The sequence below is a fragment of the Podarcis cretensis genome (assembly GCF_951804945.1).
Source record: "Podarcis cretensis genome assembly, chromosome: 4".
In the NCBI taxonomy this organism is placed as follows: Eukaryota; Metazoa; Chordata; class Lepidosauria; order Squamata; family Lacertidae; genus Podarcis; species Podarcis cretensis.
This window is the reverse complement of record NC_137173.1, coordinates 48006668-48034251: the sequence shown is the minus strand read 5'-3', so window position 1 is coordinate 48034251 and position 27584 is coordinate 48006668. Positions and strand designations below refer to the sequence as shown.

Sequence of the window (27584 nt, the reverse complement as noted above, 5' to 3'; positions counted from 1 at the left end):
CCTTCCTTTTGAAGGAAGCCTTGCCATAACGACTGCTCATAGCTTTCTACATTTTCTCCAAGCAGCAGAGAGCTCCGGGGCACTGCTAGGTACTGTATTTTCCGTCCCATAGGACGCTCCGTCCCATAGGACGCACCTAGTTTTTTGGGGGGAAATAAAGGGGGGAATTTCCCTTTATTTCCCTCTCAAAACCAGGTCGGGGAACAGCGGTATGGCGGTGCTGCGCCTCCCCGCTGTCCCCCGAGCTTGTGGGGCTGGCCGATGTCTGCCCGGTGCGAGGGGCGCTCTGCTTCAGAGCGCCCCTCGCGCCGGGCAGCAGGCTGCTATCCGCAGCGTGGGGAGCCCTGCGGGAACTCCCGCGGGCTCCCCAGGCTTGCGGAGCGCTTCCTGAAGCCTGGAGAGCGAGAGGGGTCGGTGCGCACTGACCCCTCTCGCTCTCCAAGCTTCAGCGAAAGCCTGTATTCACCCCATAGGACGCACACAGATTTCCCCTTCATTTTTGGAGGGGAAAAAGTGCGTCCTATAGGGCGAAAAATACGGTAGTTATTCAGGACTCAGACCCATAACACAAATATGCACAAGGGTATAGAAGGCATATGGGCAATTAAGGTTGGGTAGTTGTGGTCTTACTGGCACTTCACTTGGCAGTGCACCAGGCTTTAAGCAAAGTTCTTAAGAGGGAGAGTGAGGAAGAGGCAGGGCAATACTCTTGACTGTCTCAGCCATCCTCTAACAGCATCCCTGGCAGAACTACTCCTGTTATCTCCAGCCCTCTTCCCTAATTACAAGTTCATTGAAAGTTTAAATGGCTTTGCAAATGGTTGGTTCTACCCTCTGGTTTTTTACCATAATGCACCACTGTTTCAAATGTCAGATTTTCAAACACCAACTGTCAGGGGTGCCAACTATAGGGGTCGAGGGTGAAGATCAGAGACGGAGTGCATCACGTGACACTGGGTCCTCTCAATGTGGAGGGCAAGTTGGCGCCCCTGCCACCTGTTGCATTTTATATGTTATTTGTAGTTAGGATTGGCATTTTATCCCCTGGCATGTCCCCTTTGTCCTGAAAACTGCATGGTAAGCATGATTTTTCTAACAAGAAAACACAGTGCTGCACTTGTTGAATAGGTGTCTTTCGGAAGCCCTGCCAGAAGAACGGGGACACTCTTTTCGAAGTGTAACATTGGGAATGTAGGCACTGTAGACACTAACTGAGCCAGTCAGGCTTGCTTTGGAATCACAAAAGTGCAGTAACCTGAGCAAATTAAATTCAAGGCTGCTGGACCTTAATCTGGTTTTGTTGGTAAACATTGTTCATTAATTTAAGGAACTGAGTGTGCTGGCCCAGGCAATCCTGTCTCATTTGATAATGGGCTGGGAATCCAGTGGATTATTGCAGGGATTTTATCTTGCCCTAATCTCTAGGGAGAAATGTTCAAACAGCTGGGGAGGACAAGAAGGAGCTGCATTCTGTGGCTGCAGTTCCTTGGATGAGGATAATATTTGTAAATGCTGCAAATTTTGACTTCGGAGAAAAATGAATCTGTTCTGTTTTTCACTGGTAAGTCTCTTCTTAGTCTGCCTTACTTTATAAACATGAGCTTTAGTCAGGTGACAGAGATTAAAGGTGTTAAAAAGAGAACTGTTGGATGTACAGTATGAAACTCTCGGTTAGTAAGGGGAAGGGGAATAGAACAGCAAAGGAAGCAAATCATAAAAATAAAAATAAAATAAAACCATAGAGGAGCGTGATTTAGAAGTATTTTGTCTGGTAGCTGTGGAACTGATGTCCACCCCCCTTAATGGTTCATGTGGAGCCATTTTTTATTCATGAAGATGAAACAGTTTCTCTTTGTGTCATGCATTTAAGAAACGATTGAATTCCATTTCTAACATGGTGTTTTGAAATATTGAGACTTATGCAGTTGCAGTGTGACCTGGGGGGGACGGACATTGAGTGTTCTCACAATATAAATGCCATAAGGTTTTAAAACTTTGATAGCACACTTTAAGTGTAAGTACTATTGTAAAATGCAGCTCTTTTCACAAGATATTTTAGTCTATGTGCTGTAGTGTTTCAATATCTTTTCATATGGTGAAAGCAAATGCAGGGTGTGTGTTTTTAAAAACAAGCAAGCAAGCAGTTTTTCCTACCTGTTTGTGAATATTTATGCTTCTACCATGAAAATTTAATTGAATACATTGCTTATTTGTTGAAAAGAAATATATATATATATTTTAAAGTGACATTTTGATCTAGTTCAATACATGCAAGTATCTTGTTTTCATTTATTTTTAGATTTATAATCCTCTATTGTATACATCATAAAAGAACACTGGTAAATTACAGTGGCAAGTACATTAAACGAGCCAACAACAAAGTGAGAATACAAAGAAGTTGGATTAGAGATCAGGTCAAGAATCTATTAGCACACCTTACAGTGGCTTCTATCTCATCAAACCTCATTAAAATGATTGTTCTTGCTGATTTCCTATGAAACTAAGGATCAAGAGGGCTTGATGTATTTCCCTCAGATGGAATTACATAAATGAAGTATTTTTTTAAAAAACACTGGCCATTTTACCTATCAGTGAAAGTTTCCATTTCACTTGAGACGAGGCAGACATAATTGCAGTATCAGGGATTACCTGGGACATTTTGCCCCTGCAAGTGGCTGTATGTACAACATGAGCCAAGAGATAGTTATTTATTTATTTAATAAAAAAATTATACAGCCCTTGATTTTAAAAAACAAAACAAAACCATCCATGTGGTTTACATCAAGATAAAACTATGAAATCAAGAACAAATTACAATAGTTTAAAACATACAAAATGTTTAAGCAGAAGGTGCTTTAGCTACGTACTTTTCATCATATTTCTCAAAACAGGAAAATTTAGTTTGAAATGTAGTAATTGGCTCAGACAAATTCCATTACCAAATTCAAAGCTTTTGAATGAATTATAAGATCAAAGGATAGCTCAGCTGGTAGAACATGAGACTCTTAATCTCAGGGTCATGGATTCGAGTCCCACATTGAGCAAAAGATACATGCATTGCAAGGGGTTACATTAGATGACTCTCATGGTCCTTTCCAACTCTGTAATTTTGAACAAATCATTTGTGACCCATGTATTTTGGCTTCTTTATGCAAGGTGCCAGAGTGTGCTGGCTAGAAACTGCCTATTGTCCCATATATCTTGGATTACATGTTGCCCTGACTCACATGTGCCAATGGGGTAGCCTAATCCTGCTCATTATAAAACTGAATCTTCCTGTGACATATCTGATTGGCTTTAGAACAGAACTGAAGATTTTGAATGAACTTCTTTAGAATGGGTGTGAGAGCTGGGCTAGAAGCAGGGAGAAGGCAGAAGGGGAGAGAGAGCGAGAGAGACTTGATTTCTGCTTGATTCGAAGGCTGTGACTATAGTAGAAGCAAGATCTTCTGGGGAGTTAATGCTGTGAGCCCCTCCATCATAGGCTCAAGTTGTATTAATAATAATAATAATAATAATAATAATAATAATAATTTTTATTTATACCCCGCCCTCCCCAGCCAAGGCCGGGCTCAGGGCGGCTAACAAGCAATAATAAAAACAAGTTGAATGAATACAACTTAAAAACAAAATTAAAATACAACATTAAAATATTGAAACATTAAAATATTAAAATATTAAAATGTAGCCTCATCGCAGGAGGAGAAAGGAAAAGAAAAAAGAAAGAGGGGGAGGGAATCAAATTGGCTCCAAGCCAAAGGCCAGGCAGAACAACTCTGTCTTACAGAGTTATTTATATGTGCAAATAAACCTTATATCATAAAGACACCACAGATTCCACTGTCTCTCATTCCAAGGAAACCAAACTCTGAATAAGTGCCTGGAGGTGGCTTGCCGAAAGGTCACCAACATGGTATTTTAACAAGGTGAGGGGAGCATTTTGGGAAAGGATGGTCAGAGCAGAGATGTAGCAATGTAGCAGTGTGTGGCTTTGTAGGTTGGTTGGACGTTATTGACTTTAGAACTTTGCAGTGAGTCTCTAGAAGCAATGGAGAACATCTGTCCTGTGGAACTAATTAGACTCAGCAGGGATTCTAATTTGATTTACCCCAAGCTGCACCTACCTGCCTTACACGTGATATCCTATATGACATCAGCAGCTACAAATGTGGATTTCTTCTGAAAATTGGGTTTTCAGAAACTGCCAGACAGATGATCGACAACACCGACCAAGTCCTGTGCCATGTGAACTGATTTCCAACCACACTGGCAAAGGAAATGGGGTTTGCAGGCTCTACTGATCAGGTGATCATTGATGCATGCAAAGCCCTGTGCTTTAGCCTGCATTGTTTGATTTCAAACTATGTGGGAAAGGAAAATACTTCACCTGAGGTCATGCAAAAGCAGCTGAAAACTGGGGAATTTTCAGATGTGTGGCAGATATATAGGTGGGATGGGAAATCTAAGAATCTAGCCCACCAGTTAGAAAAGTTTCCCCATTCATCTTTCATATAGAGGTCCACAAAACAGTCTGCCTATTTAGGGCCAGAAATCTAATTACTTTGTCCCAATGTGCAAGACACTGTTGGATTTTATTAATTTGCTATAGTAAGGTTTTGCATGAGGTTCCTAAACAACCAATAATCATAAGCAATTTGTAATTACATATCCAGTATGTAACAGTTGTGAAGGTTATGTATCTGGTGTGAAATCAACTTCTATGGAGAAAGACAAAGGGATGTTATCCCGGCTTTTCTGTGGTTTGTTAAACTCAACTGAGGAAAGTTCTTTTCAAGTCATACAGAAAAGATATACAATCTGCTTGCATCTGCTGGAAGATGAAAAGAATTAACCCAAATAAGGTTTCTTCCATTTCTCCATCTCTCTTCCATATGTTGGCTCTAAATTTTACTGGTAAATCCTAATATTAAATACAGTGTGGCAGCTTAATCGTCTTAACGACTTTCAGAGCCACTGAGCCACTTTTGCAGTTTATCAATATTTGGTTCAGCAAATAAAGGGATAGTGTAAAGAAAATATTCTTGTTCTTGTTAATCTTTGTTAAAGCAAAACAATAGTTCTGCAAACAAAGCTCTTTCTTTGTGGGATGTAATCCAGATGAATATGCACCTGAAGACCAGTTGCTGAGAATGGCAAGTGGGCAGAATGCTATTGCATTTAGGTTCTGCTTCTGGGGTTCCTAGGGGCATCTGGCTGACCACTGTGTACCAAGACTGCCCAAGTTATTTTGACACCCGAGGCAGAATGTCCCACAATACATAACCATCTGCTGCCCTTTCATGGCACCCAAAATAAGCTGTGGTGTCTGCTTCACTTTGCCCAGTGGTGGGGCCAGCCCTGAGCCTATTCCTGGACCAATTCCCTGCCATAAACTCAGCAAGTGGGGCATACCAAGGATAGTGGTGCAACTGGCAATGTTGCCACTTACTGTAAGATCCTCAGCACCTGCTTTTTTCACATCTTCAGACCTGGGCATAATCAGGCCTCTACATGAGTACAGCAGATTAAGATAAATACTCAATTTAAAATAGTTGCAAACCCCACCCCCCACTAATTGTGGACCTCTGACCATCTGTGGACCCTTGGTGCAATTTTCTTTTGCCCTGGAAACTCTGTGGAACCTGTAACAGCTGTTTGGCATGCTGTTCTTACTGTACTTGAAATATAAGAGAGAGTGGCCCTCCCCAAAATATCAGAAATAGAAGCAATACTTGTGTGAACTGACTTTGTATGACAGACTGAATTCTATTCTATTCTATTCTTTCTATTCTAATCATTATTTCTTACTAGTCCTTTACCATAAGATCCCAGGGCAGATTAGAACAATAAAATATACAATTATAGAACAGTTGCTAAAACAATTATGATGCTCTTGAATTTCAGGAGGGCTCTATGGATAGTTTATATGAACCAGTTAAGGAAAATCAAGACCCACATGAGACCATTTGCATGACTAGCAGGGCTAACACCCCAGTAATTGCCTCTGCAAAATGTGGACCTCCCGAAAGATCTCAGTCTTTGGTAAGTGATCCTACATCAGTAATTTGATGCTTAATCACTAATGTCATTCTGTCTTTAAACGTTTGGACTGCTTTTCAATGGAATTGTATAACTGCTTAGGTTTGAACACAGACTTACAAACACAACTCTTTTCAAACTGGTACGTCTCTGAAAACACCAAAAGTTATGTGTTAGAAAAAGCCCAGTCCCTTCCATAATGGTCAGTAGTATCTGGATTAGGATACAGTCCAGGATCTAGGACCCTGTGTGCCTAGGGCAGTCCACTCTCCTTAATGAGATGTGGAAGTTCCAACCAAGCATGTGAATTCCCCAGTGGGTATAACCAGCATCTGTTTATTGTACTTGACTTGGCAAATGTCTCCATTGTCCATCTCTGCTTGATGCTCATATCCTATTTCACTTCTGCACTAGCACACGGTACTAGTGTGAAGGCGCAAAGTGTGCAGATGAATTATGGGTTTTTACTCTTCACCCCATCGCCAAAGCAACCTGGCTTCTTTCAGCTCCAGCTCCAAGTACTAGGGATGCCTGAGGTCCAAACTTCATGCATAAATCTCTGTGCCTAGAGCCCTGTGCAATCTGGTGATGTCTACACACAAAAAAAAACCTCAGATGCACAAAAATTTCCCTGTCTCTCACATCCATGCTAACATGTAGACCTGGGGCAGAGCTTTGCATCACTAATGGAAGGTGATTAGTCAGTTTAGGGCTTATCCACACTTCCCCTTGTCCCGCTGCTTTTTCCCTGCTCCCTACCCCCACCCCTGGAGAACCATTCTTTAGTGCTCAATTGGAGCAAATGGCAATTTGGATTGGTGTTTGTTCCAATCTATCACTAAAGAGTGGGTTTTCCCTTGGAAAGGAGTGGAGCAAGGGGGAAACCGCCCAGACTCATGCTTTCTGGACCTGCTTCTCTTGCATGCAACTCTGCATGCACCATCTATTGCTAAGCTGGGCTGCAGTCCAACAAATATAACCAGGAGAAACAAACAAAGAATACATCCATCAGGAAAGGGGTGGAAATCAATGCAATATTCCAAATGCTTGCATGATTTAGTTCCATTTACTTTCCTAGTTGTTTTCAAATGGAGCTTTTGAAACACTTATCTATTTCCAATAAAACCTAACTGCAGGCCATCTGTGCAATGTTTAGCAGCAATATTATTTTAAAGAAAAGAACACACAAGATCTTGATTGTATGCAGTATGAATCAACAGATGTTATTTTCAAAAAAGAGTCTGGTATTACTATGAACCTATTTCTGTTATCCCTTGGAAATCAGGTCACCATGTTAATGTATGTTACTAAAATTAAAGTCATGGCATGAGGGGCAGTCACAAAGGGCAGCCAGACAAGATATACAGATTTATCTTTGCTACTGTTTTATGAATGAGCATTCAAAGTCACTGTTTGTGCTCCTGCAGGAATCGGTGCCTCTGAAATAAAGCGGCATTTTTATTTGGTACAAGTACTGGTAGTTTCTCAACACAACTCTACCTCAATAATTTCATCTGGTATGCCAGCTATGGTGGTATCTAGATTTGGGTAACTTGGCCACAGTATTCCATGCATTGGCCATCTGAAGACTGGATTACTGCAGTATGCTTTACGTGGAGTTGCCCTTGGCCCTTGGCCCTTTACTGGAGCTCCAGCTGGTGCAGAAGGCAACGGCTAGACTGCTGATGGGGGCAGATGGCCAGCAGCATGCTACACCTCTGCTAAAACATCTACACTGGCTTCCCATTTGCTTCTAGGCCAGATTCTTGTTTTGCTATGCAAATCCCTTAATAACTTGGATCGAGGATGCCTAAGGACTACCCGAGCCTTTATATCCCAGCCTGATCATCTGGAGGTCTGCCGTTAGTTGTCCTCTAGAAGTTGGGTGTTTATTGTCACCAGTCCGATTCTATGAAACATTCTTCCAGCAGAGATTTGGCAGGCATTCTCACTTTTGACTTTTAGGCTGTTGGATGATGTTTTTTTAATATTGAGTAGCTAGTCATTTTAATTATTGTTTTGTACTGCTTTTAATGTTTTCTTTTTAAGTGTTTATGTAGTTGTGCAATGCCCTGATATTCTGTGAAAGGGCTGTATATAAATACTTAAATAAATAAATAATCAATCAATCAATCAATAGTCAACCTCTCAAAGGCAGACCTTGGTAATATGCTGCCCTGTGCAAGGCCATTTGATGCCCCCCCCCCAGCCCTTGTGGCGCTGGCTTGTGCCAGGCTTTGGAAAGGAGGTGTGAATCTCTGGAAGGGTCCTAGAACCCTCCTACCTCCTTCCCAAAGCCCAATAAGCACTTGCCTGGCTTTGAGAAGGAGGAAGGATGACTCTAGGACCCTGTCCGAGCACTCACACCTCCTTGCCCAAAGACAGGCAAGTACTTACTGGCTTTGAGAAGGCACCCTCCTTGGCCCAGTGCAACTGCACTGCTCGCACTGCCCTAAATCCACCTTTGCCCTTTTCTCTGATATTAGCACCTTGCACTGCTGATGAAGCTGAAATGTCAATTCTGACATGTTGGACCAGCATGGAGTACTCTTGTTCAGGAATTATCCATAGTGATAACTCTTTGGTGTCATGTCTTTGTCCCAGCAGCAGAAGCAGAAGCAGCAGCAAACCTTTTTATATAGCCCTCCCACCCAGAATTAGGAATGTTATACAAGTCAGAGAAGCTTGTGCAGTTAGAATATGCAAACTATCATGTTTTAAAGCTCTAGTATGTAACATGCCCTAACACACTTGCCATGTCTGGTTGAATGTGTGAATCTATCAGGCTGTTGTTCACTCTATCCTTGCTGACTGGCAGGGACTCTCCAAGGTGTTTCCCACCTCTGCCAGGGATTACATTTGGAACTTTTCCTTTGTTCCCATAACAGAGAGCAAGTGGATTCACCCAAAAGTTAAACTCACACACACTCAATGCACACAATAGTAAGCAAAGCAATCTCTGACATCATCTCTCATTCATTGATATCACATGTTTCATGCCCATGAAGAGGGAACATTTTTTAAATGCTGCACTACCTTTTTTAAAGTAACGCTAATTAAAATTCTTCGGGGGGGAGGGGAGGAAGAAAAGAATACTAAATCAGTTAAATTGCTCACAATCAACCAGCTTTAATGAGGAACATAAATATCCTGTTGGATCTCTACATTTTTGTTTTGAGAACTGTTTAGTACAGTAGTTAACTAAAAATAACATCTCTCTGCTGTGTCACTCTGCTAGCTGCAGAATCAATATGGTTATTTATAAAATAGTTTCTAGAAATGGAAAATGAGATTAGCAGTGACGTTTCAGCAATGTGCCTTGTGGAAAAATGCCGCTTAGGCCAAAGCGCAATGTGTAATCTCCTATCTGCTATTTCTAGCATGAGAGTTATTAGGCCTACACCTTATATGCAGCTCTAAGCTTATTAACTGAGCCTGCCTGGACTCTCATCTTGAATCCTGTCAGTCACCATCTGAACACTGTCACCTCATGATTTCAAGGCGGCATAACTTTATTCCAAAATCAACAAGGACTCTCTCTTTCAAACGCTGAAGAATTTTGCTAGAATTCCTTTGTGATGAGGAACAAGTCATACATGTACAGCAAATGGGTCTTGCTCCAATATTCTGTATGTATACCCATCACTGAACCGGAATGTTCCAACTCAGCCAAGCTGCCTTCCAGCTTACTATAAGCAAAAGGGGATTTAGGGCAGTGCAACTGGTTCTGCCACACTGGACATCACAACTATGACATAGTCAACTGAGCAGAATGGAGTGTACGCCAAATGCTGGCCACTGAAATTTGAAGGGCCAAAGTCTGCCCCTGCTATAAGGGCTCCTCCAGACTATTTGTTTCCACAAAACTTATGTGTAGATTAGACTGTGCCTGAGCATTGATTCTGAATAGTTTACTGAGTTTACTGAGCATTGATTCTGAATAGTTTTTGGAGAGGTTATACAACACTGAGCATTCATTCTGGATTTACTCAAATTTGCTTGCTCGTAGCTATGCATCTTCCTGTTATTCATTCATCCCATGCCTTTCTGAACCACAAGAATTCCATTTTTAAAAATGAATTCATGGACCTAAAATGACTTTAATTCACTTAAACCGCACAAACCAAAATTTCCAGTATGCATTTGAATCCCTCTTGCAAAATTCTGACAGTTTTGAGAAGACCTAGAATGTTAGGAGCTCAACAACCCAATTCCACCTCCCATTTCTTCTTCCCCTAATTTCCCATTGTTTTTCTAGAAATGGTACTCAATAGTCTGTAATTTTTGCAGTCCACTTAGCATGCGCACACTTCACTGAGAAGTTTTGGGGAGGTAGTATGAATTTTAAAGACATATTATAAGAACTATTTTTAAAAAAAATTGTGTTTTTTAAATTGGAAACTAACCAGTTTTATTCTTTTCACCAAAGGAATTTTCTGATATTGAAAACACATTGATGAAAAAAAGACAGTAAGTGGACATTTATAATAGCATCCGTGCACTGTCTCTAGTTTTGTGTACTAACCTAGCCTCAATCTTTGTTTATGTATCTCAATTGTTTATGTATTTGTACTGTGTATGTGGCAGTGCTAGTGCCATTTGAAAATGTATATAAGCTTGCAAAACACTCTAAATCTTTTTCAGCATTTTGTTTCCAAACTTTCTCTTTACAATAACTGAAGAGGAGACATCAAAACTCAGATACATTTAGTCATCATTAAGCTCAGCATGGGTTAACCATATGTATGGTTTCCCCCCATAAGACTTATATGGTAACCTATTTCAGAGTGTGCTTGTACTATTGACCTGATAATCTTCTTGTGAGTTTCCACTCCCCCCTTTATCCCAATACAAATTAGTTTTCAAAATGATTTGGATTAACCACCAAGCCAAGGTATATTTTATCAGGCATTTCTGTGACAGTAGTTTGGTTGGACTAAGATTTGCATGAGCCAATCTTATGATTGTTTCTGCTAATGACTAGTATGCACACTGATTTATTTTTGTATTTATTTAAGAGAAGAGCTGGACTGGCAGATTCCGAGCATCTGACAGGATCTTTGTAGGTGTTTCCTCTTTCAATTGCCATCTCATTTTGCAATCCCATCTTATACAACGACTTATCTGCAGATCTGTGTCTATGTGACAGACATACAGGGCCAGCCCCAAACATTTTGCTATCTGAGGTGGGCAATCAGATGGCACCGTCTCTTCTTCAAGACACAAAAACCCAAGGCCAGCCAAGTTTATCTTGGCACCTGAGGCAGAAATTTCCCCGAGTACCTCTCTCACTCTTCAGCAGCAAAAATAAATATTAATATTAATAATATTAATAATACATAACAATTTGCTGCCTTTCATGGTACCCAAATCAGCTCATGATAGGGCCAACCCTGCAGACATGTCAGCTATTAAGCCATCTGAATTTCCGGATCACTATTATCAACAGATGAATTTATTGTCCAAGTTCAGGCTCAAGATAGAGAGAAAGCTTGTCTTGTGAATGTAATGGTGATCAGTTGATAAAAATACTATTTGAAGTGCATTTCTCCAATAACAATAATGTCCAAGGCTTTCTGCTGGGCTGGTAAGAGGGAATCTTCTGTACTTATAATAGTTATACAGCAGAGGAAGTTTTCTCATCACTGAGTATTTATTCTTGGGATTTATACTCCCTACTCATCAACAAATTCCAAACTGTAGCTCAGTGCCAAGGTACCTGCTTGCATACAGAAGGTCTTAGGTGCCACTCCTGGTATACCTAGGGTTGGGCCAGGAGAGACCCTTGTCTGAAATCTTGGCAAGCCACTGACCATTGGCATATAGATAATATCATGTGAGGTACCAACTTGGTATAAGATAGCATCTTGTGTAACCTAAAATTATAGTAGAAACAAAAACCTTAAAACAATGCAATTTAAAAGAGCAGACAAAATAAAGCAGACACAAAGCAGCAGCTTGAGAAGCAGTTTTTCATAGTGCTCATATCCTCTCTTCTGCCTAACTATATTAAGTATGTAAAATATTTCTGTTCTCTATTGCATCTGATTATTTGTAGAGACTCCTGCATTCCCCTGGTCTGTTGAGGGGGGAGCTGGCCATGCTCCATGTGACAGCAGTAGTAGGTAAAGGTAAAGGGAAGCCTGACTGTTAGGTCCAGTCGTGACCGACTCCGGGGTTACGGCGCTCATCTCACTTTATTGGCCGAGGGAGCTGGCGTACAGCTTCTGGGTCATGTGGCCAGCATGACTAAGCCACTTCTGGCGAACCAGAGCAGCACACGGAAACGCCGTTTACCTTCCCACCAGAGCAGTACCTATTTATCTGCTAGCACTTTGACGTGCTTTCGAACATTTTTAGCACTGGAGGGAAGCAACTCTGTGGTCCAGGACTGCTGTCCCAAGTAGTTTGGAGGCACAGAAATGGAGAAACAGGTAGACCTGTGCCTACTGTAGAATCATTCAGGTCACATGAGCACCCCTGCCCAACTACTGCCAAAACAAACATGTCCTGATGGAGACAATGCTTTGGATGGATTTTGAGGGGCAGAGAGGGATCACACTTGTCTCACCTAGGACAGCATTTTGTTTTTAGCAATCCAGATTCTTGAACCTGTGTGAACAACAGTTGACTCAGACAATCATCCACTCATTACATATAATGAATAATGTAAACCAATTATTTGTGAATTATGTGCTCCCCGAATGAGTCATGCTCCCCTTAACTATTTGGTAAATGCTTGGCAATGAATAATAGATGGGAAGAAAATTAGGCTCAGTTTGAGAATAATTTTCTCATCCAAAGCAGGGTCAGCCTTATGATAAATGACTTAGAGTCCTATGGCAAATTTATTATGGCATGAGTTTTTGTAGGGTGCAGGATTGTTTTATCACAAAGCTCCATTGTAGTTAGAGTGCACAGGCATCATTTAAAGATAGCAGACAAAAACCCTGGTTCAGTCGTTAGAATAACCACGTTGAATCGATTAATAAAAGATCAGACTCTACATTCTTTTTATCTCTTTCTAGGTCCATCCAGAAGTCCATGTCAGAAAATGAAGCATTTGGTTAGTAATTCACATTGTGTTCTGTTCAGGCTTTTGTGTTGTTGTTTTATCACGCAAATAAGGGGACATTCATGTGTTGAATGCATCTAGTGAAACATCTAGTGAAATAGTGCCACTGTATTCTGCTCTGGTCAGACCTCACCTGGAGTACTGTGTCCAGTTCTGGGCACCACAGTTCAAGAAGGACACTGACAAACTGGAACGTGTCCAGAGGAGGGCAACCAAAATGGTCAAAGGCCTGGAAACGATGCCTTATGAGGAACTGCTAAGGGAGCTGGGCATGTTTAGCCTGGAGAAGAGGAGGTTAAGGGGTGATATGATAGCCATGTTCAAATATATAAAAGGATGTCACATAGAGGAGGGAGAAAGGTTGTTTTCTGCTGCTCCAGAGAAGCGGACACGGAGCAATGGTTCCAAACTACAAGAAAGAAGATTCCACCTAAACATTAGGAAGAACTTCCTGACAGTAAGAGCTGTTCGACAGTGGAATTTGCTGCGAAGGAGTGTGGTGGAGTCTCCTTCTTTGGAGGTCTTTAAGCAGAGGCTTGACAACCATATGTCAGGAGTGCTCTGATGGTGTTTCCTGCTTGGCAGGGGGTTGGACTCGATGGCCCTTGTGGTCTCTTCCAACTCTATGATTCTATGAACACTCTGACAGAGGTTGCTGGAAAGTACCATACATGCATACAAAAAAACAATTATGGGAGCATTTCAGATTTAATAGAATGTGTGTCTAATTTGTTTTCCATTGTTAAAATGGCTGTTTTCCTTTGCTAGTTAAAACCGTAAACATAACTTGAGAAATGAAATGTATTTTCATAAAATGTCTAATCATTTTTTCATGTTTGATTGTGATGGTCAACACATCCTGTTTTCAGCAGCTAGCTTTATAAAAATCATTTCGTATATATTCCAAGTTGTAGAACTGATTTATTCAGACATTTTAAATACTTTTTTTGTGCTGAATATGGAAATAAATAAAAACATGGCAATCCATCATAAAGAGCCTATCGACCTCTCTGTGAGTTTTGCAGTTCAGCAGGATTTGCATCCATTCATATTTTATCTCACTAGATGACAATGAATGGAGAACATTTAAAGCAAGGATGCTTTCTAAAGGTAAAAATATTGATTTTAATTGCAAAAACCTTCATATTTCATGACACCATATTATCGCTTTAAAGCCCACAAGTATAAAATGGCCATACCATATCAAAATAATTTCCTTTCTTTTTCTCCAAGTGTATTTAAAATGAAAAAAAAACACGAAAAGCCTTAAAAGGAATTGCATCACCATTCAGAAGAAATCACAACAGATGTTTCATAGATGTGGTTCTTAGTACACTCTTGAAATCAATACAATACAGTCTTGAAATCAATATGAACCATGAAAGAGATGCAATCATATTCCTAAAAAAGATGATACTACACTCTCACATGTTGAAACCATAAATTTGCTGATGTCTGCTTTGAATAAATCAGTGTGGCATCCTTAAAACAAAATCATGGCAAATCTGTACTCATAGAACTTTCCTAGGGATATTAACACCAATTGCTTCACATGCAAGTTGACAAATAGAGATAGCGAGTCAATAGTAGCTTGCAACCCAACACAAGTTTCTCACATCAGCAGTCAACACATATTTGCCAGCTTTGCAGAGTTAATTTAGAGGCTATGGCCTCACGGTTTGTGGCAGCTGCTTCTCTTCAGACGCTTACTTTTTGATGCAAGAGTGACACCTCCAACATCACTAGCAACAGAGCCCAACCCCTCAGCATGCTTGTCTTCTTGCCTGACTTCAGGGTTTGGGGTTTATATTTACCAGTGGTGACCCTGAAGGGGGCAGGACCAAAAGGGGATCTGAGGGGCACTGCAGGAGCCATCTCCTTAACATCTAGATAGCATGAAGCTGGGGTGTACCTTTTCTGAGGCTTTTTGTGTTGGGATTAAGAACCACCGGTTCATCTATCTGAGTATTAGAGTATTCCCAAATTGTCTAAAATAAACATTAGTTGGATCACTCCCAAATAAACCATCACTGAACCAAAATCGAAATAAGCTACTGACTGATTTCAAAGCTCCCTTCCTGGTCAAGATCCTTTAGCTGGTAGTTACTGGCCAGATTTGGATCCAGTTTAGGCTCTGTTACAGGCTTTAGTCACCCGGAGTCAGAAGAGAGACAGTGGGTTTTTGACTTTGTTGATTCTCATTGATCTTTCAGCAGCTTTCAGTCCAATTATCTTTCAGTTTTGACCTATAAAGCCTTAAATGGCTCAGGACCACAATACCTCAAGGCAGTGGCGTAGCGTGGGTTGTCAGCACCCGGGGCAAGGCAAGTAATTTGCGCCCCCTAACCCGTGGATTTGCGCCCCCTAACCCTAACCCCCAGATGTTGCGCCCGGTGCAGCCGGCCCCCCCCCTGCACCCCCCACGCTACGCCACTGCCTCGAGGACCATATGTGCCTCCTTCGTGAGAGGTCAAGAGGGTGGCAACACGAGAACGGGCCTTCTCTGCAGTGGCTCCCCATCTGTGGAATGCTTTCCCCAGGGATGTTCGTGTGGCGCCTTCACTATACACCTTTAGGCGCCACACAAATATGTTCCTTTTCAACCAGACCTTTGCCTAACTCGATCCTATACCCTGTTCAAAAATGCTACCTCTTTTGGGGTTTTTTTATTGGGTTGTTGGTTTTGTTTTGACTTTATGTATTTTATATTTTATGTGAACTGCCCTGAGACCTTCAGGTATAGGGCAGTATAGAAATAATAATATTATTATTATTATTAATAATAATAATAATAATAATAATAATACAGTGGTACCTTGGGATGCCAACGGGATCTGTTTCGGAGCCCCGTTCGCATCCTGAACAGAACGTAAGACGCACCTGCATGCCTGCGCATGTGCGGGTCGCATTTCGCCACTTCCACGCATGCACGTGACGTCATTTTGACCGTCTGTGCATGCGCGAGCAGCGAAACCCGGAAGTAATGTGCTCCGTTACTTCCGGGTCGCCGCAGAGCACAACCTGAAAATACTTATCCTGAAGCATATTTATCTCGAGGTATGACTGTAATCATAATAATATCCTTCTGGAGTAGCTGTCCAAGTTGGGAGCGGGCAGCATTGCTTTGCAGTATTTCTGGCCCTAGTTGGATGGCCGACTCTAGAATCCGGTGTTTGAGCGGTATTGTTCAGATTTTGTTCAGAAATTGTGCAGATTTGTGCAGCCACCGGTGTGGGGCTCTACATGGTTTGAGCATGGTTTTGACCTCAATGCTATTTAACATCTACAGAAAACCATGGTGAGGTCATCCTGAATTATGGAGTGTGTTGCCATCAGAATGCTGAGGACTCACAGGTCTGCTTCTCCTCTTCATCATCCTTATATTCCCAAGCGATTGTTGTGCGCTACAGGAGAGGGCATCCTGCAGATACTGTTGTTGTTATTGTTGTTGTTCTAAATCACCCTTCGCCTAAGGTCCCAAGGCAGGCTCCAGAATAAAAAACAATATTAAAAACAATTAAAAACTGGACTTCCGGGTTGGCGCCATCGCCGAATGGCGGACTCCCTCCGAGCTTCGGAGGGAGCCTGCTCGGCAGGGGCTGGGTTCTACCGCGCCGGCGACGCGGGGACCCTCAAAAACCATGGGCGCTGAAACCCATGGGCATGGTGACTCGGTGGGCACCGTTTGCGCCCCCCCGACCCGCGAAGGAGCCTTTTTAAAGGCTGCGGAGCGGGTGACGGGGGGGTGGGGTGCTGTGAGTCCTCTGCTTCCCCTGCCGAGCGAAGCCGCATGCCATTTGATGGAGAGCGCTGACTTCTTCCATTGAAAATTTGGTCTTTAAAAGAATAACCCGTGAGTAATTGGAACTTGGATTAAAAAAGGGGGAAAATTCTATTTAAATTCGGAGCGAGCGGGGGAGGTGCAAAAAGGAAGTCAGCCTCCCCCCTGTTGTAGAGGAGCTAAAGCAAAGGATTTGACAACTAAGATCGAGTGCAACCTTTTTTTGATAAAGTTATTAACTTCGCGATGGAAAATTATAAGACTGGGCTGGAGGAGAAAAGTGGAATGTGAATTAAAATGCAACCCCCCCCCCCCCCCGGAAACCCCGGGAGCGATCTGTAAGAGCGCCGGGAGAGGAGAAATAGAGGTTTTGACAGCTGTTAAAGGAGCTGTCAAAGCGGAAGAACAAAAAGAGAACTTTGTTACGAGGACTTTGCTGGTCACATTTGTTACAAATTGGATATAAATTGTTTAAAACAAGGAATAATAAGTTACTTTGACTGTTGGGTGTGATCGGGAAGGAAACTGAGTTACTATAATCCCTCTAGAGGAGCTGTGGGACACTACAAGTATTGCTGGCATCGAATTTGAATAGGACTTTTTATCGCCTGGGAAACTGCAGAAATGGAACACTATTTTGTCTACAGAGGTCTACACACTAAAGGAGACAATAGATTTATCTATTGAAGAATGGAAGGGACTTGACGTAATGTTTTGTTCCTGAATAACAAAGCCTCTGCAGAGGAATTAGAAGCTTTTTGGAATTAGAACATTTGTGCAGGAGAGCAGGGGGGAAAAAAAAGAGGAGGAGAGAGAACAACAAGAACAATAAGAATAACAAGAACTGGACAAAGTTGGAAGATAGACTCCTTCCAAGATTGGACATGTGAAACCAAAGATGACCAAAAGATGGCAAAGACTAATAAAAAGACGGCAAAGCGGACTGGTGAAGGACTGTGGTTTAGATGTGGGAGCTCCAGGATGACAGTAGACATTGATGGACATTGGGAACGCAACCGGGAAAGGGGGGAGGGAAATTTGGAATCCAAAAGGTGTTAAATTACATTTTATTCTTTTTTTTATCTTTCTGTTTATCTTAATCTGTATTGCATATTAAAGAGGGGAACTCGTGGAAGGGAACAGGTCGATTTTAGGGGATGGGAAAATATTTTTTTTAAATTGGGCCAATGATAATAATTTTAAAATTTGGGGTAAGAATTTGTTGAATCTATTTGAAAGAATTGGAATACAAGAGGGGGAGGGGAGGGGAAGTCCTGGAAAGATGCCAATGAAAATAAGGTTTTAAATTTGGATGTTTTTCTTTTTCTGTTATATTTGAAAATCTTTAATAAATATTATTAAAAAAAATAATAAAAACAATTAAAAACAACTTACAACCATAAAATAAGGGGCCCCATTTCACACAATGTTGGAATAAGGACTTTGTGTGGTAGCACCTCTCATTACATATCAGACAGGTGTCTTCTCTATTGTTTTTTCGGCATTTGTTGAAAACTGTCCTCAACAAGCATAGATTTTTATCCCATCAGCATCTGTAATGGATTTAAATTTGTTTCTATATATGCAGTGGGTTTAAATTTTATATATATATATGCATTTTATTATATCGTTTTTATATATGCAATGTGAAATTGCTTTGAGATTCTTCATGACAAGCAATTCATAAATGAAACAGACAACTGAACAAATGAATAATCACTGGCCCTTGTGGTACTGTAAGGACTCTCTGACACTGTAATATGTATCAGCAGATCAAACTAAATATTGTGCATAGATGCCAATTGGTCTAAATCTGTTCCACTTTTAGAAGCTTTTTCAAGGAAATTGCCCTTTGGGATTGGTTGATCTGCATCCCAACGCTAATTATGTAGAGTTTTTGGCTGCTTCACTAATATGATATGAATCCAGGAATCTGCTTTCTTTGCTTCGCTTCTAGATAGGAAAAATGTGAATGGCACACTCGGGCAGCTTCCCAAGAAGCAAGAGAATGATTTGTACTTCGGAAGGCACTGTCAGTCTGAAGGTAATTGCAATACGCATTTCAGCTGATTTTGCATTTTCCTCAAAACATTTTAAAGGGCACAGAGAAAAACAGTGAAATAATTTGTCAAGGCCTCTGGTGGGGAGGGCTGACTCTTCCCCAAGGGAAAGATATGCACTTTAAATAAAGTGAAAAGTTGAAGCAAGGAACTGCATGGCTTCTATTAAATGCTTCCTGTAGCTGACATGTAGCAGAAGACCCTCATGCAACCAGCTTGATGTTGTTTTGATCCTGGCAGAAGATTAGTATGCCTGCTATTTGACATGTATTTCCGATGAACTGTATGCTAGGCGCTTTGTAGAAAACAGAAGTAGCAAAGCCTTCTAACAGGAAGCCCACATTGGGGGAGGGGGGGAAGAAATATAAACCCCCATCCTGTCTCAGTAGCAGAGCAAGTGCTTTGCATTCAGAAGGTTCTAAGTTCCTTCCTTGGCATTTTCAGGTAGGGCCAGGAGAGACTCCTGCCTGAAATCTTGGATAGGCACTGCCAGTCCGACTAGACAGTGCTGAGCTAGATGGACCGGTGGTCTGACTTGGTATAGGACTGCTTCCTGTCTTTCTAGCCTAAACATTTTTTGTTTAGATGTAAATCTCATTGATATCATTGATAATTCTTGCGCCAGAAGTAGTCTAGTCATGCTGGCCACATGACCCAGAAAGCTGTCTGTGGACAAACGCCAGCTCCCTTGACCTGAAAGCAAGATGAGCACCGCACCCCATAGTCATCTTTGACTGGACTTAACCATCCAGGGGTCCTTTACCTTTACCTACTAGAGACAAAATCATGTGGGGTTGGGGGCGGGGAAGAAGACATGTGTACAGCATTTTAGACTAGACTCAGACTGGATACACACCAAAAAAATTAAAGCACATTATTTCCCCAAAGAATCCTGGGAGCTGTAATTTATTCATACAGAGCAACAATTCCTCACACAATTAACAAACTAGGGCTGGATCTAGGCACATCAAAAAGGTGTTTCAAGAAAACGCATTGTACGCTTTATTATGGGAAATCACGTTGGCAAAAGACGGGACTCCACAGCACCTTCTGATGTCACAGTGTTATAACACATATAAAATGTTTTTTCTTTACTAATGTTGACATAAGGTTCTTCAAATGCATGGTGTGTATGCAGGCTTAAAGTATATTTTCACTATGGTTTGCCAACACTGCGGTGGGTCCTATCAGTCTGATTTTACACAGCACTATGGACACACCAGTACGTGAATGGAGTTTCCAAGGAAAGGTACCGACATACAGGAGAAGTGAGCCAGGAAGCTGTGGCCAAGCACAGCTATAAATATTTTTTTACATATCTACCACCTTAACCACTGGTGCTCCTGGTACCTTTCCACTTTGAATAAAGGAGCCAATATGAAAGACTAGTTATCATGGCACTTGAGGGTAGTACATAATAGCTTGAGGAGCAGCTATCTCTATGCAGTCCTTTCAGAATTCTGGTCTACTCAGTTTAGATAAGAGAGCTGACACAAGAACATGGCAACTTTTATGTTAAGGTAAAGGTAAAGGTACCCCTGCCCGTACGGGCCAGTCTTGACAGACTCTGGGGTTGTGCGCCCATCTCACTTAAGAGGCCAGGGGCCAGCGCTGTCCGGAGACACTTCCGGGTCACGTGGCCAGCGTGACATCGCTGCTCTGGCGAGCCAGAGCCGCACACGGAAACGCCGTTTACCTTCCCGCTGGTAAGCGGTCCCTATTTATCTACTTGCACCCGGAGGTGCTTTCGAACTGCTAGGTTGGCAGGCGCTGGGACCGAGCAGCGGGAGCGCACCCCGCCGCAGGGATTCGAACCGCTGACCTTTCGATCGGCAAGCCCTAGGCGCTGAGGCTTTAACCCACAGCGCCACTTTTATGTTATGCCTTATCAAAAAGCCTGTTTGTTTTTAGAATTCACTGAATCAGGGTAAGTTGCCTCTCTATTTCCTTCTTTCTTTCTCCTTACTTGTCCCTCCTTTCTAAAGGCAATTGGGTGTGAGGATTAAGTGATTGACCCCACAGAAACTAGACCCTGATGAATCAAAGCACTAAACCACAGGCTTAACTTTAAGCACCTTAAAGCCATAGATTTCAAATAGGCTATTCATGAGCCTATCTTATCTTTTAGCTTTTCTTTAACCATTTCATTTCCCTTGGCACACCATGAGGGTCTTGTCCCAGTTTGTAGTACAGTTTACTTCTCCCATCATAGTTTTGAATAATCCTACAGAGAGTTCCTACATTGCCAGATGGCCTGGTTGCTTGGGTTCATTTTAGGATCTGCACATTGACTTTGCCTTGCTATGCAGTATTTCCTGCACAGTTTACAGCAGGAAAAGGCGCATGGAGAGACATAAAGGCATAAGGAGATGTTGCAGCAGCAAGAGTGGAGGGTTTTGCACGTGGTCCTGGCTTACAAGCATATGATGCTACCTTATACCGTGTCTAGTTCAATATTTTTTGTGCTGATTAGCAGTGATCTTGCAGACTTGTGTGGCCACTGTCACATGCTGATAGTTTCTAGGAGCCACAGGTGAAAACTGAGTGCAGGGTAGGGAACAAAGGTGGGCAAAGTACCCCAGAAGGAGCACAATGTGTCTCCTACAAGAGGTACTACCCATCCCTTAATACCTATACATAGTAATAGTATAGAAATGTTCTTTATTAATTCGAGATGAAAATGTAAGGTAACACTTCCCCTTTACTATAAATTTCTGATCAGTTTTAGCCAGATGCAATGAAAGAGGCACAGAGTTATTATTTGTTTATTTCATCTACAGTGACATCTATTTCATTCCTAAGCACAATTCAAACACCTGACTACATATTGATAAGCCTTCGGCTTTTCCTACCTCTGCTTAGGACTGTAAAATTAGGAAGTGGGTTATTAAGGATGTAGCAAATCACAATACATGGATGGCTGTTGGAATTCTGCTTCAAGGCTCACAATTTTGTAGGCTTTGCCTAGAGCTAGCTAGTAAACAGATCAAAAGTCTAATGCTAACCAAGTTTGTTCAGATGCATGCAAGTACTTCCATTGAAATATGTTTGGGACTGCTACTTTAGTGATCCACAAATTAGGCATGAATGAGTTTAAGTCCAAGTATACCAGCTTAAGTAGCTGATGAATCATAGTGGTGATCTTTAGAAAGACTGGGACAGTAAAAATGTTCCCACTATGGAAAGCAGCATGGAAGTAAAAACAAAAACAAAAACCTTCACAAGAACTTTGCTGAATGAAAATCTTGATTTCAAACAGTAAAAACTCATTATTATGATTAGAGAAAATTTTCAAAGTGCTTCCTGTGCGTTTGTGTGTGTGTGTCTATGAATGAAAGACAATATGTGTTTATTCTATAGTCAAAGAACATAAATATTCTGACCTCCTAGGTGTCTGGTGTACTCTAAGTTTCCGCATCACGACAGCTATTTTAAATGTCTACAGCATACCAAGAGGCAATGAATATTTTTAAAGCTGACAAGATGTTATAAGGGAAGGGAAGAAGCCCAGAGAACACAGGAAATAAGATTGAAAGCTTTAAAAAATAAACAACAACTCCAATTTTCCTACTGTGGTAAAAAAATATCTCTGCGTTTCCTACCAGGTTTCTGTTATATTTGTATATGCTACTCATTCTATTTTCAATGAAAATGTATTGCAAAAACTTTAATTAGGTTCTTCATGATAATAATCTTTGTACTTTTCTAATTCCCACCTCCGGACAGAAATGAATGAAGATTTTCTTATCGGAGAAAGGTTTCATTTACTACAAGGAACAAGAATAGAGGAAACTACATGTCAGGTAACTGTGAAACTGTAGCAGAACTTGGGCAATAGAAATACCTGCCTGAAGTTCTTTCTAGACTGGGTTGCAAAATGGATCCCACGTGTCTGTAGGCTTGGCCAGATATTTTTTTTTATCAGCCTGCTCTCTGACTAAGGACTGCTAATGGAATCCCTGCCACAACATCCCCATTGAGCCACCCTGGCACCCTGCTTGGAGGGTCATGCATAATTTTTATTGCGTACTCAAACAAATGGGCCTGCCAAATCATTAAAGTTGGTGGTTCTCTTTTGGTCTGTGGTGGTTGAGCAACTCATGCTGGCTATATTTATAAGCTTTTATAATAGATGCTCATTCACACAATCCACATTAGTCAGATCATGAGCTTCCTGGTGGTCACAAGCACTCCGACAGGTTAGGGGTAGAGCTGTAAGTCAGTGGTAGAACATCTGATGCAGAAGACCAAGTTTCAATCCTTGGCATTTCCAAGTAGGTCTAGGAGAGGACCTTCTCTAGAGATCCATTGCCAATTAGTGTAGACAACACTGAGCTAGATGAACGTACAGGGCAGCCTTGTACGTTCTTGCCAACCTTCTGGACCAGATATGTATCTCCTGTAATTGCTTCACTTAAGGAGAAAATAATCTCGTGTGGGGAGCAAGCGTATTTAGAGTAATTTTTTTATTTTTCCACTCTTTTAAATAAATGCAGCCAGGAAACTGCTTCAAGACAGGTTCCTATGAATGTGTCACAATCACACTAGGTTTGTGTATCTGGTGTAAAGAATGAAAGTTTGAGTATCTCTCTTGATTTGTTTTTATTCAGTGGGTTATTGTTTTTTATATATATGACCCATAAGGGTTTAATGCTTTGTAGCACACACAAACACATAACTAGGCTGCCATTAAATTAGTATTGTGAAATTTTATTTGGCACAGACCTATCCTAAGTGCTTTGATCAATCTAGCCAGCTCCAGTTTGGTGTATGTGTCCAGAATGTTTCTCAATTTTTATAAACATATACTGTGTCTCCAGGCACTTGTCTTCAAAAGACTACATTAATTAACCCACTAGTATGAGCAATTAAAGAAGCCTGACCCTTGGGCCTGTGCATAATAATATAAAGGTAATTAATGATTCATCAGTTGCTGAACACTGAAGAACTAGAAGACACAGCAGAAATAGGTGTTCCTAATGATGCTGTTGTTATTGATATCTCAGAAATCCGTGAACAAATTAAAAGGAACCAAAGGGGCTTCCCTTATCAATGGGCAAGCAAGTTGCTACACAATTATATCTCTCAACCGGTGTGTTACAACTTGTGTTTGGTTTGGAGTGAGACAAACCACAAACCTAGGTTTGCATATAATGCTAAGCCAAACCATGGCTTAGCTCCTGATGATGTGGAAGTAGCAGCCCTGAGGGAGAAGAAAAGTGGCCATAATTTTCTAAATGCCCAAACCAGGACATTTATTCATTTATACTAGGCCATTAGTGTTACATGTGAACTAGGCCATTATGTCATTGAGAAGCAATTCAAGATGCTGTAAATCAGCCTGGGAGAGCTATGCCCCCCAAGGGTAGCATCTATATTATTTTATGAATGAAGTTTGAGTCCCAATGTTAATTTTGGCTTGCTTCTTCTTCTTGGACAGTTCTTATTTGACAACAGAGAACCATGTGGGGGGCTTCACAGCCAATCAACTGATTTTAAAAAATCTACCTCATTGGTATTATTGATACCTTTTATTTTAAATGCATTCTGCATAGCCCAATTGCTTTCATGATATATCTACGTGGTGCTGTTGCAATTCCTGTTGTTGACATTTTGTTTACCCTTTTGTGGCCAAGGTAATGACATTTGAACAGTGGATTCCACCTCAGAACCATGTCCCAAGTGCATCCAGTGATACAGTAAGAGAGATTCCACAATTTATATTCCATTTTCGTTTTGGCTGAATTATACATTGGCTGCAGTGTTTTGAAAAGCCTTCTTCGGCTAAATGAACATGCAGAACGTTATAGAAGCAAACCCTTTTAGATCTATGTCTTTGTGCCCTCACAATGATTTGCCAGCCAAAGTTGAGTGTGCCTCAATAGTATTTGTGCCTGTGGAGATTTTAGGAGATCAGGTTGCCCCCATTTCGCCTTATCTACAAGGACTCTGATAAGAAAAAAGTTTAGTAAAAATTTGTGCTAGTCGAAATCTGATCAATGTAGCTAACTGGTAGCATCAGGACAACTAAGATAATGCAGTCTTAGATTATGGAGAGAAAGATGGGGAGCTGAATTAAGCCTAGAAGCCCTATACCTGACACTCCCCAATTTTGACCAAAACTCAGCCCTGCACCCTTCTAGATGCATGAAGAACCAGGCAGAAAATCAGGCAGAGGGCCTTCTCAGTAGTGGTGCCCGTACTGTGGAACGCCCTTCCATCAGATGTCAAGGAAATAAACAACTATCCGACTTTTAGAAGACATGTGAAGGCAGCCCTGTTTAGGGAAGTTTTAATGTTTAATGTTTTATTATGTTTTTAATATTCTGTTGGGAGCTGCCCAGAGTGGCCAGGGAAACCCAATCAGACAGGCGGGGTATAAATAAATTATTATTATTATTATTATTATTATTATTATTATTATTATTATTATTATTATTTATTATTTATTATTATTATTATTATTATTATTATTATTATTATTATTATTACAGTCAGTACAGGGGCTGCTGTGAAAGATCAGTATGCTCCATTTGCTTCCCTGTACTTCTCTCCACTAAGGTGAAGTGCAAACAATGAAGTCTTAAAGTATATTCTCCATAACTGTGTGCTTTCTGGCACTATTCAGGTTAGGAATATAGAAAGGGGCCTTATTCCAGATCACACTATCTGTCTTTCTGACTCAAGACTGACCAGCAGGTCTTCCAAATCTCAGACCATGAGTAAATGATATCCGCATGGGTTTAGCATAGATCATATATTGTATGATTGTGACCCATTCATATAGGCACATGCTTGAGTGACTCAAAAGAAAGACAGGAATAGGTTTATTTGTCCCAGATATAAATATATTTAATTTTTATGCATTCATTTTCATATGCAACCTCCCTCCTTCCTGTTCAAGTAGTTGATATTTCCCCTACCCCCACATAGCAGTGTGATGCTCTGAAACTGTTTCAGATCCTGTTTCTGATAAGTTGCTGTGGTCATGAAGCCCCAGAACATTTGGTGCTTATCCTTAATCAAAGCAAAAAAGAAAACTCCAAAGCTTTCATTAACACAGTTTGCATCAGTAAAATATAACTACTGCATTTATTGTTCTGCTTACATGACTTTTGCTAACATAAAACTCTCCCCCACTCCACAGTAACTGCTCTTAAAACAAAGAGGATTACACTTCATCCATTAGCAAAATTGTTTGACTAGATTATATTCCCGTTTTACTTTGAGACACTCAACCATCCATCCCTCAAATAAAATACAAGTTCAGACCTCAGTTCAAAATTCATAGCGATGTTATTCTCAGTTAATACCGGTAATTAGAGTTGGACACGTTGTCTGCTAAACAATCCACTTGACTTGGGTAGGTTTGCTTCTGGCTAAAATGCGATGATTTCTGTGTTGTCAGCTAAGAAGCCATTTCACTGATAATTATCCCCATTGCTTTTTGGTGGAGTGGTACCCACCAAAGTACTGCACAGTGGCTTGAATCTATTTGCTGCATGAACAGATGGAACATCCATTAATGGCAGGACTCCAGCTGCTCAGGAAAGGACCCCTTCTGCATTCTGAAGTCTCATTCTGTGAATGGAATGGCATTATAATCTCAAGCATGTCTGACCCAACCAAGTGGTTTTGATATTTTAAATGAACATGCAACTTCCCCCAGATGCAGACTTTTGCATCTCTTGTTAAGATGACTGTGAATGAAATTAGATTTTCTATTCCAATTCCACACACTCAGACATAACTTGAGTTGCGTCAACATGCACCAGCTGAGGATGGCATCAAATAAAATTAAATCCAATGCAAAACTATAGACTGCTTTTTATCTTTCAAATAGAGTTCTGATGAAAAGTTCTCAGATATGTGAAATCATTCTTGTATTTCAGGGGGTCACGCTTGGTTCAGCATATTCAGTAATGTTATATTGCATCTCCGGATCCTATTATTTTGTAATCTCTTCTCCATTATATTTTCCCTATTCTACAAACCTGCCAGTTCCTCATATGATTTGTGTACTCTGAAATCTATGGTTAGGTTGAAGAACCATTTGTTTCAGAACTCTTCTATTAGCTTACTCAAAAATGTAGTGTATCACATATTTATTCTAGTAAAATATCATATTCCTAGGGTAAGGTACTCTGTGAAAATACCCTTTACCAGCCTAGTAATGGTATTCCACACATTTGTAACAGAAATGTTGTTGTTGTTGTTTAGTCGTTTAGTCGTGTCCGACTCTTTGTGACCCCATGGACCAACATGCCTGTTGTCTTTGTCCATGGAGTTTTCTTGGCAGGGATACTGGAGTGGCTTGCTGGTTCCTACTCCAGGTGGATCACGTTTGGTCAAAACTCTCCACTATGACCTGTCCATCTTCGGCGGCCCTGCATGGCATAGCTCATAGCTTCTCTGAGTTATTCAAGCCCCTTCGCTATGGCAAGGCAGTGATCCATGAAGGAGTGTAACAGAAATACTAGTATTTAAAGGGACTTTTGAACTACAATCCAATCTTTGATGAGCACAAAATAGCTGCCAAATGGAAAAACGTCTCTTTCTCTCTTTCCTTGTTGTATTTGTTAGTTGCCCCATAACCTGAGTTATTGAATCATTAAAAAAAACAGAAACA

At 41.0% G+C, this 27584-nt stretch overlaps 1 protein-coding gene across 1 annotated transcript in view; it reads left to right on the top strand.

The window, feature by feature from the left end:
• Positions 1-1460: 1460 nt before the first annotated feature.
• Positions 1461-27584, top strand: part of SAMSN1 (SAM domain, SH3 domain and nuclear localization signals 1) — a 77651-nt gene continuing 51527 nt past the window's right edge. Inside the window, exons 1-7 of the mRNA XM_079972069.1 lie at positions 1461-1561; positions 5905-6042; positions 10469-10509; positions 13068-13105; positions 18853-18939; positions 22682-22758; positions 24592-24654. Coding sequence (XP_079828195.1) covers positions 1538-1561; positions 5905-6042; positions 10469-10509; positions 13068-13105; positions 18853-18939; positions 22682-22758; positions 24592-24654 — 468 coding nt within the window. The 5' untranslated portion in view covers positions 1461-1537. The remainder of the gene's footprint in view (positions 1562-5904; positions 6043-10468; positions 10510-13067; positions 13106-18852; positions 18940-22681; positions 22759-24591; positions 24655-27584) is intronic.